At 32.5% G+C, this 19,403-nt stretch overlaps 1 protein-coding gene across 14 annotated transcripts in view; it reads right to left on the bottom strand.

Annotated features, from left to right (window-relative positions):
- Nucleotides 1-1,111: 1,111 nt before the first annotated feature.
- The window catches only part of LOC145241382 (proto-oncogene vav-like), a 347,285-nt gene continuing 328,993 nt past the window's right edge, over nucleotides 1,112-19,403 (bottom strand). For all 14 annotated transcript variants that reach the window (XM_080104292.1, XM_080104290.1, XM_080104285.1 and 11 more), the window contains 3 exons: nucleotides 15,736-15,829; nucleotides 5,753-5,925; nucleotides 1,112-1,611 (listed from right to left, as the gene is read on the bottom strand). In XM_080104292.1, coding sequence (XP_079960418.1) covers nucleotides 1,567-1,611; nucleotides 5,753-5,925; nucleotides 15,736-15,829 — 312 coding nt within the window. In that variant the 3' untranslated portion in view covers nucleotides 1,112-1,566. The remainder of the gene's footprint in view (nucleotides 1,612-5,752; nucleotides 5,926-15,735; nucleotides 15,830-19,403) is intronic.

Here is a 19,403-nt window from a genome sequence, read left to right on the forward strand (position 1 = left end):
ACATGACTTGATTTGGTAGAATATCTAACCTTATCAACCCCCCCCGTCACCTCATAACTGGATGCAGAAAAAAAAAGGATTCCGATGTTTGTTCAAATAAATCTGGTTAAGTGATGTCCTTTTTCTTGGGAATAAAAATTCATTTTGTACGATTCTCTCTTAATTCTGATGTTCTTTGGCCATTTTATCTAGAGATGATACATGCATAAATGTAGCAAGATGAATTTGTATGAACGGAAACGTATACTATATATCATTACTCATCATTTTCAAACCAAAAGATGTAGTTAATTCACACTCATAAGTTTTATTTTGTTTTTTTATAGTACATCTTACACATGTTTTGCTAAATAGCACTATTCAACGAAATACATATAAGACATACTATAAAAAAATAAATAAAACTTATGAGTGTGAATTAACTACATTGTTTGGTTTTGGATTGATAACTAATGATATCTATGCTCGGAATGGGAAAATTCACTTTCATTGAGCTTAATATTTGTTACAATTTGAAATATTATTTATAGAACATATCTCAAAAGTATATATTTTCTTATAATTGTGTGTATATATGTGTGTGTGCATATATATATATATATATATATATATATATATATATATATATTCACAGTCAAGCAACATGGCATCTCACTAGAGCCATGAAAACCAAGAAACCGGAAGTCTAAGACTTGAGTTTCGCCCTCATTTGGGCTCATCAGTTAGATACATTTGTACTCAGAACTTGCAAGAGTTTTGGGTTTCAAATCCAGAGTTGTGATGTGTCTGACTGAAGAGACCAAATGAGAGTTAAACTCAAGTCTTGGACTTCCGGTCTGTTGGCTTTCATGGCTCTTGTGAGCTGCGGCATTGCTTGACTGTAGAAATAATTATATCATCTCTCACGCTATAAAAATTATATATATTTCAATATGTGTGTGTCTCTGCATGTGTATATTATTTGAGCTTGTCAAACATTAGAAATTGTACAAGTGATCAATGTGATCTTTTGTAATTAGATGCTAAAATTAGTGGTGGTGGTGGTGGTGGTGGTGGTACGAGTGATGGTAATATTATAGAAGAAATAATTTTTATTTAGTGTTTATCCAAAGTTGGGAATTAATGGTCTCACAGATTCCAAGTCTGGAGAGCTGAAAGTGCTCGAATCGGGAGGAGGAGGAGGAGAGGAAGAAGATGGGCGTGGCGGTATGTGGGGATGGGAGAGGGGAAGAGAAGCAACTCACTTGACACGTTTTACTGCATAGTCGTCTGCCAGTTTCACAGAGTGAGTGAATGAAGAATGTGACCTTGCATACACGCACTCACACAAAAAGAGACATATATACACGCACGCACATATATATATATAGATATAAATGTAAACATATTCATTCACATACATGCACGCATATAGGCAACCAGTAGATATATGCACTCACGCACTCATTCTCATACACACACACACACACAGTTTGATAATATAAATTCACAGTCCCTTTTCAAACTGCTCTTCACCAAAACAAATACAATGTCACATTGTATTGGTTACTTGTCTCGTCTCCATCATTAGTCATCTTCTTCACGCACATATGTTAGCGGAAAATAGCCAATCTGGATAAAGAAAAAAAAAAGAGAAATGGTATCATTTTGATATTAATCAATGGATTTGTTTTCCAACTTATTAATCCTTTCTTGGCTAAGTTAATATCAAACCAAGTCATTTTGGTAAAAGTATTTATGTAGCAATACTAGACACTATAACGTTCAGCGCTGGACAAGACGCACACTGCTACTTAATTTGGCACTCATAGTTTTTAAAACAGTAATAAGTACATTTCTCCTACCTCCATCAACATAAAATTTATATAACTGGATTCACTATAAAATTTACTTTAAAATGGTATTTTAATATTTTTGTTGTGGTTTGTATATTCAAAGAAATCACTATTCAAATCCGACTATTAACAACAAAACATGCCAGCAGAGCATGTCTGCTGGCAGTAGATCACTTTTTGCAAATAAGCGGTCGGGGTGTGTTCACATAAATATGTTGTACCCATCAACAACGTTTCTAGTTGTTTTAGCTAATCAGGGAAAAGAATTGTCTTTGCTATGGAATTTGAACACAGCACTTGCGTCTTTCTAGTCAAAAGTTGAAACTTTGTAGTACAAAACTAAGTAAAGATAGAAACTGTGTTCAAACACTATTTAATAGCAAATATATTAATTTCTTTTGTCTTAAAATTTGAAAAGAATTGAATAAAAAGTAAGCCCACATAACCCTTATCCTCGAGTGGCCTCTGGGCCTTGATAAGTGATGATACCTATGTAAAAAAACATCGATAGAAGTAGTGACAAACGCATGTAACATGAGAATATTTTTGTGTCATAACGCGCACAAAAAAATCTCCTCTAAACATAACATAACATTTGTCAACTGACTTAGAAACATAAAGTATTCATTTTAAAAAAATTTTGTTATTTCGAAAACATTTTTTTGTTTTACGAGTTCTTGACTGTTAACTATTCTGAACTTTACCCCATGTTTTCTGTAGAGAGTTAAATTCAAATTTGACAATATCTTTTTTTATTATTCAAAAAATTGTGAGGTGAAAATACAGAATAATTACAAAACACCCTCTCCCCTCTAATTCTATGAATGGATTTCTAAATAATAACATTATTTCAGCACGGTAACTTAAGTGCATAAGTATCGAAAGTTTGTTTGTATGAAAATAAATGAAAAATATGTTTAAACTGAATAGGAATGTTTAATACAACAAATAAGACGTCCAAAAATGTTATATTAATATGTATAAAAATTATATTCTGTTACTGTTAATTAATAAATTCTGAAAATTTCATTAAATTGGTTGATTTCCTAAATTTTGATGAATTTTTAAGTGGTGGTGGTGATGGGGAAGGTTGCAACTCTAAAAAAGACTTCCCAAAACTTTTGAACCACTTTATTTCGAAACCCATTCGTAGCATGAAGAGAAGTTGTTTTGTAACTTTCGCTTTTTTTCACCTTTTTGTACTTTCACCAAACAGTTTAATAAAAAAATTATAATTATATTGTACTAACATTATTATTTAGAAACCTATTCTTAACATGGGGAGGATGTTTTGTAATGTTTCCGTACTTTCACCTAACAACATAATATAAAAACTATATTGTAAAACTTGAATTTAACTAAAAAATAACAGTAATAAAGAACATTAGAGAGTTGTATGCTCAGTTCGTCAAGTCACAAGTGGCTGAGCAGCGGCTTGGTTCCCAGCAGTTTTGGCAAATAGCAAACAGGATCCTGAACAGAAGCGTGTACTCTATCCCAACTATCATCAATGGACCTGAGGTAATCTTGTCAGATAAAGCCAAACTCTGCCAAGAACTTTGCAGCTATTTCTACCCTATGCAACCAAGGCTGCAAACCCCCACCCATATTTGCTTCTGTATCAGAAAACATGCTATACAACATACAAATATCTGTGCGTGATGTTTCCAAGCTAATCAAAAACCTTGATTCCAGTAAAGCAACTGGCCCTGACAGCATTCCAATTATAGTGCTGAAAAAGCTTCAACCAGAACTAGCTCCCATACTTACAAAGCTGTTTAAGGGTTGTCTTAAGGAAAATTGTTTCCCCAACACCCTGTATGCTCTGTATTTAAGAATTCAGGTGATCGGTCATCTCCGTCTCAGTACAGGCCAATAAGTCTCATGTGCGTCATGAGTAAGTTATTTGAATCTGTTTTAAATAGAGTAGTCAACAACCTCAGCAGAAATAACCTTCTTAATGACATGCAATATGGTTTCTGTTCTGCTAGATCTACAGCAGATATGCTTACGGTTTTATCTCATAGAATTAGCGAATCTCTTGACAGAGGCTTCTTTTCTAGAGCAATTGCTCTTGACATATCTCCGGCATTTGATAGGGTATGGCATAAAGGTCTACTTCACAAGATCTCCAGCTATGGTATAGCTGGAAATGTCTTTTCAATTATTAAATCATTTCTCTCTGATAGGTTTATAAGAGTAGTAGTTGATGGGCAGAAATCAGAAGCTCATAGTATTAATGCTGGAGTTCCTAGGGGTCCATCCTGGCTCCAACTCTCTTCCTGATCTACATCAATGATCTTCCAAATCACATCCTTAGATCATTCATAGATATTTATGGTGACGAGACTACCATCTATGGCAGCACATCAAAGGCCATAAATGACCAAGTTCTCTCTAATTCTCTCTCCTCTGATCTTGAACATGTGGTACAATGGGGAAAAAAGTGGCTGGTTACTTTTAATGCATCTAAAACCAAACTTATATCTTTACATCATCAACGTTCTGATTCCCATCTGACATCAATTGAAATAAATGGTTCTCATCTTGGGGAGGCTCCATGTTTTGATAAGCTTCTGGGCTTGACTTTTACTCCTGATCAAAAAAGGAACACGTACATTAAATCAGTCGCCAACGTCACTGGAAAAATGGTGGGATCCTTCTATCGATCCAGTAGATATCTACCTGCTGATGCAATTCTTTATCTATATAAGAGTCAGGTATGTCCAAGGATGGAGTATTGTTGCCACATCTAGGCAGGGGCGGCGAGAAAGTACTTAGCTTGCCTTGACAAAGTTCAAAATAGACTTTGTAGCCTCGTAGGGGATGCCCTTTTCTCCCTTGCAATCTCCTTCTCACAGAAGAGAGCCTGCGAGCCTGTCCCTGTTTTATCGTTATTTTCATGTCAGGTGCTCTTCTGAGCTCCAATCTATGGTCCACCTTCGCCAAACATTAACAAGATACTAGCTGAAAACACTATCAATAATTTCTCCCACTCTTTATCTGTGCCTAAACATAGATTCTATGAACAAAGCTTCTTGCTTGGCACTGCACACCTGTGGAACTCCCTTCCGTTTTCCTATTTTCCAACTGATTACTATATGGCCGTCTTGAAGTCCAACATAAACAAGTTCTTTTTGAGCTGTTCCCCTTAAGTAATCCAATTTACCAAATTTACACTACTAACGATTACTATATTGTTCCATTAACTACTGTACACTCTTTAACTCTTATCCCCGAGTGGCCTCTGTGCCTTGATAAGTGGTGACTTCTTTGTTAAAAAGAAGAAAAAAGAAAAAGAAAAATAATTTTAAAAAAATTAAAAAAAGAATAAAAAAAAGAGAAAGTCAAAAACATAACTTCATGAGCTTTTTTTTTTTTTTTTTAAAACAATTTGGATATTTTTTTTTAAAAATGTATACCTTAAAATTAGAAATATATATATATATACTAGTGCTGGGATGATGAATCAGAATTGGAAAAAGTTACGCCTTTTCTCCAATATCAAAAACGATTCTATTGTTTATTTTTTTGTTTAGTTTTGTTTAAAACATTATTTTTCATTGATGATATAAATGATAAATAATTGATTTTAAGCTACCAATAAAATTTAAATTAAGTAACCCCACCGTGCATTTTTACATTAATGAAAATATATGTATTACATGAGTTTTTAAGGTAATTTGAAAAATAACAAAAGACAACAACTATATAGCTAAATATTCAGAGATTCTAACAGAATTAAAAATCATATTGAACCAAGAATTTAACACAAAATCCGTTATTGTATCAGAGTTGAGAAAATTATAGAAATCATCGCAGCACTAATATATATCATTCTTCAATTTCTAAAAACTATGCACGATATTGATATGAAGACAAGAGAAACAAAAGGAGATTGAAGGCTTTGTACTCACCTTTCCATATTGTACAATTTTTCCCTTCCACCATCCTTTATCACCGCCTGCTTTGCTCAAAATGGCCACTCGTTCACCGACACGCAATGATAGTTGGTTGGTGGCCGTTGCTGAATAGTCATAAATTGCTACAGCATAACTTACAACATTGGTTGGATTCATAGAGAAAAAGCCTACAAACAAAACAAATAAAAAATCTCATAAATGAATACATAGGTTTCTTTTTTTCTTCATTTGAGGACAGGTCTCTTTTGCGGAAAGCAACCATTTATTAAGTTACCTGCCGAGAACTTCTGATTTGTCTGAAACATTAGCATTTCCAGTATCATGATCATATAAATTTGTATCTATTAATAAAAATATATCTTTTTCTTCTTTTATTAAGCACTCTTAATAATCTCGTTAAATTCATTAGTTATCAATCTTGAATACCTTTAACGTGATATATATATACATATATAAGAACGACTAGTTAATAAAACATGTTAAAAAAACACTTGGAAAAGAGTTAAAAACATATTTAATTTTAAAAAGGAAGCACAAAATAAGTGGATAGTCCTTAATCCGCGGAGTTTCAAAGAAATACTTTCCTTCTCATCAGAGAGTAGGGATTAGCAAAATGCGGGATTGGATTTTGCTTGCAAAAGTATTTAATGAAACTACAAGTAAGTCATAGCTCTTACTTGGTAAAAAAATAGTGAAGCAGAGGAATATATATATATATATATATATATATATATTTAATTTTCATACGATTCTATCCGGCATCATTTCTGAAATATGGCAGTGTTATTTACATAATTTGTGTTTTGAACAGTTCAACTTATTTTGATTGCTGTTATTTTTACATGCTTTTAATGCATTTACTATTCGGCCTTTTTTGCAAATATGAGAATCTACCCTGTAGTTTCTTTTTATCATTATTTGTACTCACTAGAAGTTCTCACACAAGTCATCATCACAGATTACTCAGATAATAACCGGTGATGTCCCCTGGAATGTGGGTGACAACTAGTCTCCCCAGATTTCCAGTACTCTTCACCTCTTTCAATAACCTTTGTAAATGACTTTGCATTATCACAACATTGGTTTCTTGCTGGCAAAAAACCATTGGTCTTTATTGGATTTGGTTGACAATAAGCCTCTCCAAGGTCCCAGTCCTCTTTACACTCTTTCAGTGGAAGTCTGCTTAGTGCTCTCCCTCCTTCTTGACCCTTCACAACTATTTTGTGTGGTATCAGCTGAGACCTTTAGTTTTTATTATTTTATTTTACTGTTTACACTTATTTATATTATCATTCACTCACTAAGTGTTCTCATGCAGGCCATAACTAATAATCAGTAATTACTGGCAATAACCTGTGGTGTTCCCTGGAATGAGTGCGTGAGTGAGTGAGTGTGTTTGTTTAACTGCATTTCAACATCTAAGGGTCATTTAATGCCAAAAAAGTTTTATTGATATAATATATTTTTACAAGAAACTGAAAACCTTTTAAGTTTCTTGAAAAGTTTATCTTTTGAAGCAAGATGATTTAGGTTTTCCAAAAAATTGTTTTTTGTTATAAGAAGTTTGTTTTTCTAAAATGAATTTTACTTGTTTACTTTATAGGAGTTTGAATACATTTGTTTCTTTTAAATAGTTTATGATTTGTTGGGGTTCCACTTCTTGGAACACTTTTCTAATGTTTGTTGTTTTAAAATATTTCTTCCGAGTGTGTTTGTGTTTTCTACATTCCGTCAGTAGATGTTTAATTGTTAGTCGTTGGTTGCAGAGTGTGCAATTTCGTGTTTCCTCCACTTTGATTAGGTAGGAATGAGTTAATTTTGATTGTCCAATTCGTATTCGGTTTAGTACAATTTCTTCTCTTCTTCCCTTAAAATTTTTTGTTTTTCGTTTTTAATTATTGGTTGGCGTTTTTGCAATTTGTTTGCAGTGCATTTGTTCCATTCCTCTTGCCACTTGTTTTCTATATATTCGTTGATTTTTCTTTTTAGGTCTGTGGTATTTTAATTTTTTTTCATTTGGTGGTTTGTGGCTTTTTTAGCCAGTTTGTCTGCCTTTTCATTTCCTGGGATACCGACATGACTATTATAATTTTTTATTGTTTTATTCGGTTATTTCGTTGTATTCTTGTATAATTTCTGTGATAAAAGGGTGTTTAGATTTATCTTCAAGGGTCATGATGCAGGATAGGGAGTCTGTATATATCATGAATTTTTGATGTCTTTGATGTGTTTGAGAGCTATTTTGATAGCCTGCAGCTCGGCTGTATATATGAAGCCTTGTTGGGCAGTCATATTTGATATTGATTTTGTCCATCTGTGCATGCTGCACTTGTTCCATTTATAGTTTTAGACCCATCGGTGTATATTTCTATGTATTCTGCATATTTTTCTCTTAGTTCTCCGGGGTTGGTTTGTAGTTTTGTTGCGTATTGTAATTGTGGGTTGAAGGTAGTTTGGCTCCCAGGCTAAGTCTAAAACTTTGATTCTGTATTGTTCGTAGTTTGTTTTTGTAGGATTTGTAAATAGAGCTGTATATGGCACAACCATAGCCCAGTTTGGATCTGATATGTGAGTGGTATATTTTGAGCATTGTAGCTTGATCTGCTCCCCAGTTTAGTTTTGATACTATTTTTAAGATATTTATTGCTTTTAAGCATTTTTGTTTTAATTTGTTAATGTGCTCCTTGTAGTTTAGTTTATTATCAAAAATGATCCCTAGAAATTTGGTATGTTGTACTACTGGTATTAGTTGTCCATCTAGTTTGAGCTGTGGGTCAAGGTAATATTTTCGTTTCCTACAAAAGTGGATACATGTGGTTTTGCTTTTGGACATTTTGAATCCATTTTGGTTAACCCAAAGATCTATTTTGTTAAGGCAATATTGCATTTGTCTTTCGATAGTTGGCATATTTGGTGATGAGCAAGTTATTGAAAAGTCATCAACAAATAATGTTTTATCGAATCCCATGTTAACATTTTTGATTATACCATTGATTTTAATTAAAAAAAGGGTGGCAGATAGTACACTAACCTGTGGTACCTCTGTTTCTTGTGTGTATTGATCTGATGTTGTATTTCCTAAGCATACTTTAAATGTTCTGTGGGATAGGAATTCTTGGATAAATTTTGCTAGGTTTCCTCTAATTCCCATATTATGAATATCTTTCAAGATTCCGTACCTCCACGTGGTGTCATACGCTTTTTCGATATCAAAATAGATTGAGACCACATGATGGTTTCTTATTAGACTGTTATGGATATATGTTTCTAGTCAAATGTTGGTCGTTAGTACCTTGATTTTGCCTAAATCCGCTTTGGTGTGTAGAGATGAGGTTATATTTTTCTAAATGCCACATTAGTCTTGTATCGACCATCCTTTCTGTTGTTTTGCATATACAGCTTGTTAGGCCGATGGGACGATAATTGGTAGGGTTGGAATGATCTTTTCCTGTTTTAGGAATTGGGATGATATTGGATTCGAGCCAGTGTTTTGGGAAATTGTTAGTCCACCATATTTTGTTAATTATCTGTAAAAGGATGTTGAGAGATGTGTTTGACGTGTTTTAGAAATTGATAGTGGATGTCGTCTGGACCGGTAGCTGTATCTTTACTTTTATGAATTGCATTTTTTAGTTCTGTTATAATGAAAGAGATGTTATAGTATTCTTGTGAATAGGATGTGAAGTTGAGTTTTTCTTTTTCTGCGTTGTCTTTATATTTTTGGAATTTGGATGAGTAGTGGTTGGATAATGAGTTTTGGCTGAATTCATTTGCGATTATGTTTGCTGTTTCTTTTTTGTCTATAGTTTGTCTACCATTTGGTGTACTTATACTATTTATTGGTGTTCCAAGTTTTTTTCCAATTATTTTTCTTATTATTTCCCATGTTTTTTTTGATGGAGTGTTGTTGTTCAATTTGGAAATGTAGTTTTGCCAGGTTTCTTTTTTGCTTTTTTTTTATAATATAGCGTGCTTTTGCTCGTGCTTGTAGGTATTTTTGAAGGTTGGGTTTTGTAGGATGTTGTTTGAAGTATTTTAGCATTTTTTTCTGTTGGCTATTGCTTGCTTACATTCTATTGTGAACCATGGCGTTGATTTTGGGTGTGGTTTAATGGAAGATTTTGGGATTGTCTTGATTGTTATTTCGTTTAGCATATTGGTGAAAGCTAACATAGGATCTGGTTTGCTAACTATTTCTTGGTTAATTAAGTTTGTACAAAGTTTGCTAAATTCAGTCCAGTTAGCTTTATAGATTTGCCATTTTGATTTTGTTTCTTCTGTTGCAGGTTCTTGGGTTTTGAGAAAAATTGAGAAGTGATCGCTGCCGCACTGGTCATTATGTACCTCCCATTGGAAGTCCATAAATATTGTGTGTGTGGGGGGGGGGGGGGGCATAGTGTTAAGTCAATAGCTGATGTCGTTCCTGTGCCTGGGTGAAGGTATGTGTTTTGTCGTTAAATATAGCTATTTCGGGTGATTGCAGTAATGATTCAATGATTTTCCCAGTTTGGTTAATATTTTCACTTCCCCACATTTTGTTATGAGTGTTAAAGTCCCCCATTAATATAAAAGGTGTGGGGAGTTGTGTTATCAGATCTTCAATTTCGGTTTTATTTAGTTTATGTTTAGGTGGAATGTAGATTAAACAAATAGTTGTTGGTCGGTGGAGTGTAGCTTTAATTGCTATTGTTTGAAGGTTTGTTTGGAGTTGTAATTTTATATGTGGTAGCTGTTTTTTTTTATTATAATTGAGGTGCCACCTATTAGTCGATTATCTGTTTATGATCTATTTGTTTGGTTGTAAATGTGGTATCCTTTGAAGTTGATGGTGTCCGTTTCTTTTAGAAGAGTTTCCTATAGGCCAATTATACTGGGATGTTTGATTTCTTTGTAGTTTGGTTTTATGCCTCTGCAGTTCCACTGTATGATGTTTTTATCCATTTGCATAAGTTTTGTTTTTTTTTATCTGTTTGGTTTTCGTTTAGGTTTTATATCTAGTATTCTATTGATTTGTTGTGTTTTGAGTGGTTTTTGTTTTGTGTTTACTTGAACTGCTTAGTCCCTCAGTCTCCATTTTCTCCTCCTGATCAGTTCTGTTTTGGGAGCTAGATTTATTTCTGTGACTCTCGATTTCAATCAATTCATATTTATTTTCGCTTAATATTATTTCTGTTTTCTGTTTGTTTTGGTTTTTGGAAAGAGGATTTGCGTTTTCCCATTCTGTTTCCATCTTTCCAGATATTGTGTTTATCTTCTGCTTTTGTCCTTGTTCGTGATTTGGATCTTTCACGATTTATTTGTGGTTTTTGTTGTTCGGGTTCTTTTTTGTTCTTTGGAACTTGTTTTAGATCATTTGACTGAGTTTTAGAAGATACTGATATTTGTTTCTTGTTTTCGTTTTGGTTAGTTTTTAAAGTTTCAATTAGATTTTTGAGTTCAGAGATTAGTTTAGGTAGGTCTTGGTAGTATGTTTGGTTTGTTTGGTTTGAAATTTTTGTGATGTCTGCGTAAGTGTTTATTTTTTTCTCGAGAGCTTGCTATTTTCCTTGCTTCAGGAAAGGATACGTTTTGTTTGTATGTTATTTCAGCTATTTCTTTTTTGAAGATTTTGCATATTTTAGAGTATGATGGGTGTTTTTGGTAATTTGGGCATTTTGTTTCGTTGGGGCATTCACTTTCAGTATGGTTAGGTTCTTTTAAGCCACATTTTCCACATATTTTCTGTCCTTTGCATGTTTCTGTTATGTCCATATTTATGACACTTGAAACCTTTCAGAGGGACTGGTATATATATTGTTCTACTTTTTCTATTGTATATCCGATTTTTATTTCTTTGGGAATTTTTGGTGTATTGAATGTTAGTATGTAGGTTTTTGTAGGTATGGTTTGACCATTACTTTTTATGTTTATTCGAACATGATCGATTACTCCCTGTTTTCTTAGGGCATTTTCTATTTCTTCTGCTGTAGCCAAGGTTAATTCATGGCTTTTTATAACATCTTTTGATGTGTTTAATCTTTCATGGGCAAAACTTTTGCATTTATAGATATGGAATTTTTCCATCTTTAAGATGTTTTTTGCGTCTTTATAGTTATCTACTGTGACGAGTAGATTGCCATTTTTCATTTTTTTTGCTGTTTTGAGACAGAATTTTTTCGATTAAGAATGGAGACAGATCACTGATCTTTTTTCCTTCTAAGGTTTCGATTACTATGAATCTTGGGTATTTTTCTTTATCAATTATTTCATAGTTATATTCTTGCTCACTGTCTGAACTTGTTTCGTCAGAGTGGGTTCATTTCGATTTTGTTTTATTTTTTTGGTTTCTGGGTTTTTTTGTTTGGGTTTATTATATCGATGGAAGTTTGTTTCGATTTTCATCTCTTTCGCTCCCCACCCTCCTCAGAGCCCGAAACTGGGAGATGTTAGGGGGGAAACCGATTCGTCCTTTCATCCCAGGGATACAAAAAAGGTATACTCAATTGGTTGAGTTTGTTCCATCATTTCCTGTTTCTTCCTTTAGTTTCTTCTTTCATAGTTTGATAGAAACATTGGTTAGGGAGCAGTTGTGTGGTTTTGTCTCATCAATTGATTGACCCTTGCCATCGCCTTTTAACACTTACCTGGTTTATCTATGTTTGTAGTAATAAGATATTGTATTATCTTTAGGTTAAATTTGTTTATTTTTTTTTTTTTTTAAATGTTATAATCGACATTTTCAGTGTAAGTGTTAGGGCTTGACATGACTAGCCGATTGATCGGATCAGGCCTCTCCGACTGCCCGTCTAGCCTAGTACAAGGCCAAAGTGGAGTGTTGCAACTGATACCTTTATTTTCCCTAGGCATCAGTTGCTCAATCACCAAGATCCTTTTCCTAGACATCACGGCTTGCCACCCACAGCGAACAGATAGCCCCATTGAGGGACTTTTACCCTCTGCAGGGGGGCAGTTGGCATATTCTAATGCCCCACCGACAGGGCCAACCGGGAAGTAGGGAAGGAAAAAGAAAGGAGGGGGGAGGGGGAAGGTTTGTTGTTTTTATTTTTGTTTTTGTAGAAGTTTTACAAAAGAGAATAGAAAACAAAAACAGAAATCAATGTAGGTGCATTTCGTCTTGGGAAGCCAATAGACAGCCTGATCTGGTAGCACCATGGTGTTCCCTGGAGTCTGAGTAATAGATTTTCAGAGCTATCCACCTCTCTCGATAATCACTGCCATTGCAGATGACATTGCATCATCACAACAGCCACTTACTTTTGATTTCTCACTGGCAATGACTATTGGTATTTCTTGGGGTTTGGGAGCAAAAAGACATCCTATGCTCCAGTGTTCTCTGCAATTTTTACAGTGGAAGTTTGTTTAGTGCTCTCTTTCATTAGTTCTCCCTGAACCCTTCACAAGTATGGCACAATCACACTGACACACCGGTTCTTGCCAGATCATCGAAGTTAAGCAATGTTGAGTCTGGCCAGTACCAAATGGGTGACCATTTGGGAAGGCTATACGTTATATGTACCTTCTGGGAAGGTTGTGCGTGGGGCCAGCACTTTCACCCCGAAAAAAGAATTCCTCGCAATAAAAGCATCTACAAAGTTGTAATGCCATCCGATGTAGATGCCACCCCCCGCCTTTTTTAGGTGGAGAGGGTGCACTTTAACATTGCGTCGTTTTTCGGTTTGGCTTTTAATTCTCTGTGGTCATATTCTTTCTCCCCTCCCCCCCTATTTCCATTACGGTATTCAAATTACTGGTTTGTGTTTGCAGTTTATGTGGATTGGTTTCTGCACTATAGGATTTTGCTCAAGATTTCAACCGTTTTCATTATTTCTATCCGTTGTATTTTCTAAGCCTTCCCTCAATCACAATTTTTCATATTCTTTTTTCAAAGTTTCTTGGAATTGTTCCTAGAGCTCCTATGATTATTAGTGTTATTTTAACTTTCTTCAGGTTACATATCCTTTGCAGCTCAAGCCAGTTCTGTATTATTATTTCCTTGTATCATACTTTTGGTCTTCTAATACAGTGCACCTTCTGTAAGTTGATATGATCGAGTAGTTTGCTGTTTAATATCTGTGTTAACATGGCCAGCCAATCATAAATTCTATTAGATAATTGCATCAGACATGTTCAAAGTTTTACTTTCTGGAGAATTACTCCAACTCAGATATCACATTATGTAAACATTTATTTCAGGAAAATAAAAAAAAAATCAAGTTCCGCATATTTTTATTTACTTTCTTTGTCAGCTGATTGTTTTGTTTTCACAATGAATGCCCTGGAAAGGTCCTTTCTGATTAATGTTTACCAGTTAAAAAATATTCTGTTATTCTGAAAACCAGCCAAGTTCATTTGCTTATTTTAAAACTGGTAAACATTAATTAGAAGGGATTTTTCCAGGGCATTCATTGTGCAGTAGAACGATCAGCTGACAAAGAAAGTAAACAAAAACACACAGAACTTGACCTTTATTTCTACTATTTGTTTATTAACATTGGTCATAACATTGTTAATTCTTCTAAGTCTACTACTACTTTCACCAAATCTAAGTTTGTTTGATCATAAAATTAAAAAAGAAAATTTCTAAATGATTGCCTGGTATCGCTGACAGCAAAAAAAAGTAGCATTTTACCTATTTTAAAATCAATTGTTCCAAATAAAATATTTTAAAATCAATTGTTCCAAATAAAATATTTTAAAATCAATTGTTCCAAATAAAATATTTTAAAATCAATTGCTCCAAATAAAATATTTTAAAATCAATTGCTCCAAATAAAATATTTTAAAATCAATTGTTCCAAATTAAATATTTTAAAATCAATTGTTCCAAATTAAATATTTTAAAATCAATTGTTCCAAATTAAATATTTTAAAATCAATTGTTTTGAAAAAAAAAAAAAACATTTTAAAATCGATTGTTTTGAAAAAAACAAAAACATTTTAAAATCAATTGTTTTGAACAAAACATTTTAAAATCAATTGTTTTGAACAAAACATTTTAAAATCAATTGTTTTGAACAAAACATTTTAAAATCAATTGTTTTGAACAAAACATTTTAAAATCAATTGTTTTGAACAAAACATTTTAAAATCAATTGTTTTGAACAAAACATTTTAAAATCAATTGTTTTGAACAAAACATTTTAAAATCAATTGTTTTGAACAAAACATTTTAAAATCAATTGTTTTGAACAAAACATTTTAAAATCAATTGTTTTGAACAAAACATTTTAAAATCAATTGTTTTGAACAAAACATTTTAAAATCAATTGTTTTGAACAAAACATTTTAAAATCAATTGTTTTGAACAAAACATTTTAAAATCAATTGTTTTGAACAAAACATTTTAAAATCAATTGTTTTGAACAAAACATTTTAAAATCAATTGTTTTGAACAAAACATTTTAAAATCAATTGTTTTGAACAAAACATTTTAAAATCAATTGTTTTGAACAAAACATTTTAAAATCAATTGTTTTGAACAAAACATTTTAAAATCAATTGTTTTGAACAAAACATTTTAAAATCAATTGTTTTGAACAAAACATTTTAAAATCAATTGTTTTGAACAAAACATTTTAAAATCAATTGTTTTGAACAAAACATTTTAAAATCAATTGTTTTGAACAAAACATTTTAAAATCAATTGTTTTGAACAAAACATTTTAAAATCAATTGTTTTGAACAAAACATTTTAAAATCAATTGTTTTGAACAAAACATTTTAAAATCAATTGTTTTGAACAAAACATTTTAAAATCAATTGTTTTGAACAAAACATTTTAAAATCAATTGTTTTGAACAAAACATTTTAAAATCAATTGTTTTGAACAAAACATTTTAAAATCAATTGTTTTGAACAAAACATTTTAAAATCAATTGTTTTGAACAAAACATTTTAAAATCAGTTGTTTTGAATGGAATATAAAAAGATTTTATCATTGTATATAAAATACATTAAACATAAAACATTTCATTTACCTGGCATGCTTTCTTTGAAAGGATATTTTAGTTGAGTCTTTAACTCAGGAAAACTGTGAACCAATGAATTTTCTTGATACCATTCAACAAGTTCCTTAAAAAAAAAAAAAAATAAAAAAAAAAAATCAGTTATACTTTTTCCCATATTTATATCTATCAATAAATTGTATATAAAACATTTTCTGAAAGAGTTTTACTAATTATATATGACAAATTAAGGCACAACAAATGTATGACAAAGCACAACAACTGCCCCTGCTGATTCACGTCATTCGAATAACCCGGAATTGTTATGTAAAGAATAACAAAAACCAACTGATTTTAATTTTGGGGGACTGACATTTTTTTTTAACGCTAAAAACCTTTGTAAAATTAATACACCCCCCCCCCCACAGGAATTAAATAATTTGTTAATATATTTACTTTTCATTATCGTGGGGGGGGGGAATTTTATGTAACTCTCGGCCGTCTGTGTGTGTTTCTATGTCCACTAAAAACTTTTGTCATCCGAATCGAACAAGCATGAACCTGGTATCGTCAGAAAAGCAATTTCTCTTGACACATAATATCCAAAAATTAGAAGAAAATCAATGTCCTTTTGTTTTTTGTGTGTGTGCGTGAGTTTTTTTTGTTTTTTTTTAATCTTGGTTTCGACATTGTTTGTCGATTGCACATGTGCAAACAATTGTTTTGTTGTTTCATTTTAAAAAGCTACATTTACAATGTCATAACATCTGTGTTGTCTTGGTTCAATCGATAACATGTTCGGTTAGCCAGCACACACCATTTTCTTCTTTTGATAACGTTTTATATTTCCTATCTTTTAAAATTCTCAACTTTCTTAAATGCACCCACTACGCTGCATTTTTTTTTCTTTTAATAACATGATAAAATGACACCCCCAAGTCCTGTTTTTTTTTTTTAATCATTTAACCGCATTTTATGACCAGGCAATGCCGGGTGCCACCTCTGCTAATTATGATTAAAAAAAAAAAACATTATTATAAAATAAAAAAAGATTTGATTTTAAAAAAAAAAAACATTTTTTTTTCTTTTAACTGAAGGAAAACTTGTTTTTTTACAAAGATTTTTAATATAAAAAAATAGAAGCCATTTGTCATGTCTTAATTTTTCATGCTTAAATATTATATGCATAAAAAATAAAAGAAGTTGTCATACTTTGTCACACATAAATAGTAAAACTGTATTCTGAAAATAAAATGAAAACAGAATATTACATTTTCTTTGATTCAATTAAAAAAAATATAGAAATGGTAATGTGATTTATATTGCTGTGCAGCAGTAGCCATATACTCTGCTACATCTGTTTATTTTGTCCTTTAGTCCTCACATTCCATTAGCAATGTTTCTGACAAAGTGGGAAGAATTGCTGTTTTCTGGATCAGAATCTATTTTATCTAACACTTATTGTTGGCAAATTTTTGACCTTGAAGCAGTATTTTTTTTCTTCAGCTCTTTACATCAAGTGGCTTCATGTTTTTGTAACGTGGCTATTACATTCTAACGGTGTTCGTTACAGTTCAAACATCTCTTGGACCCCCACGCCATCTGGTACTATCAAAAACGAAGAAACAAAGATAAATAAATCCAACTCGGCTTTTCTTTCTGTTTCAGCAAAGCATTTATTAGCATTACTTTCCAAACACCCCCTAACTCTTTAGCTGTGCCTAAACCTAAGATTCCATGAACAAAGCTTCTTTCTTAGAACAGCACGTCTGTGCAACTGTCTTCCGTTTTCCTGCTTTCCAGCTGACTATAATTTGTTTGTCTTCAAGTCCAACGTAAAGAAGTTCTTGATGAGCCGTTACACTTAAGTTAACAAATTTATTGAATCTCCATTACTAACGATTACTATATTGTCCAATTGACTACTTACTGTACACTCTTTAACCCTTATCCTCGAGTGGCTTCTGGAACTTGATAAGTGGTGGTGCCTATGTAAAAAAAAATCAATATCTGCCTCTTATTTTTCTAACAAAACCTCGCCATCTCTACATCAGCTTAAAAGTTTCTCGCTACCACTGCGGGGGCCATTCGTCCATCTCACCCGTCATATGTTTTTCTTTCTCTACTTCACTACACACCGACCATAGTCAGCCATTTTTCGCCTTCAACTTTGCATGTCCATCTTTTCCGGCACGCACTTTGCCTCTTTCAACCACCTGGCAACCTTTTTTTTTTTTACTTTTTCTTCTCATGTAAGCCCGCGCGCACTTTCTAATTTGCATATGTACCTCTTCTGCTACTGCTGCTAATATCTTTGAAAGCCATATATGCTTCTAAAATGTAAAAGCTCTATGACTATATATTTATTTTAGGAAACTAATAAGCACACATAACTTTACTGGTGTTAATTAGCTCCTCTGGAGTCTATTTATCTCTCTTTCATATAAGCTATCAGATCAGATTTCAAAGGGGTTCTGCTAAAATCATCATATTTTAAAAACCAAAGCACCTTAAGTCCTCAAAATATGACCGTTTTGTTCGGAAAAAAATATTCTTTCAAATGAATTAATAAATAAAAAAAAGGGGGCTCCCTATAATCCTACCCTAACCCTAGGTACAAGTGGCAAGTCTCCTCCTTCCAAAACCTTCTTTGGCCCTAACAATAATGCTAAGTCCAAGTGACAAGCTCCTCACCAAACAAAATTCCTTGGTAAGCTGCATATAAGTGTCTAAAAAAAAAAAAAAAAAAAAAAAACAGATCCTGCCTTAAAGAAAACTGCACGATTTATCTCCCATGAAAAAAATAAATTGGTCACCTGTCCTAAAACGCTAGAATGGTCTCGATATAGTGAATTATTTTACATCAAATTTATGTGAAACCAACTCCAACTCTAAATTCTAAAATTGTTTTTGTTTTGTTTCTATCAAGTATTCAGGATGTTCACATATAAATTCCTATCATTAACCAAAAGTCAGAGTGGCAACCTCCCCACCCTCTCATAATTGCACAGACCCTCTTAAAACCACACATAATTGTCTTTAGAAAAAATGGGTGCACAGGATTTATCTCCTATAGAAAAAAATGGTTAACTGCCATAAAATGCTAAAATAGCTCAAAATGGGGAATCATTTTACATTAAATTCTAAAATAATACTTGTTTATCTTTCATTACATTTTTTCAAGGTGTTCACACATAATTGCCTATAAAGGTAAAATCACATATTTTGGAGAGATGGTCAGATAGAGTAGGGTGGGGGTGGGGTTAATGTAAGGTATTAAATCTACAGTAATACCAAAGAAATATTGCAATATAATCATTTTTAAACAGTCCTAGATTTTGATTTCAGTTATTTGTACATAAAATGCATTAAAATTTAGCTTTGAGTTCTTAAACTTCTTTTCTTTTAATGGATACATGGCATTTATAAGGAATTGCAGCATATTTATGTGCATTTACTGCAGATTATTTGGAAACCATTAATTTCTGGAGATTTTCAGTGGCATATTCTAATTCCTAGCACAAAAATACACACATGGTACATTTCATTGCTTAATCTTCTGTTTTAACAAAGATATAACATTTTTACTGAAAAAGTAGAATAAAAAATGTGACAAAACGCATATGGTCTTAAAAAGGAAAAATTATCCAAATGTGTGAGGCATAAAAATAGTAATAACTTCCTTAATTTTAATTGGATCT

Source organism: Euprymna scolopes, chromosome 20, assembly GCF_053919585.1.
Source record: "Euprymna scolopes isolate OS-2025 chromosome 20, ASM5391958v1, whole genome shotgun sequence".
In the NCBI taxonomy this organism is placed as follows: domain Eukaryota; kingdom Metazoa; phylum Mollusca; class Cephalopoda; order Sepiida; family Sepiolidae; genus Euprymna; species Euprymna scolopes.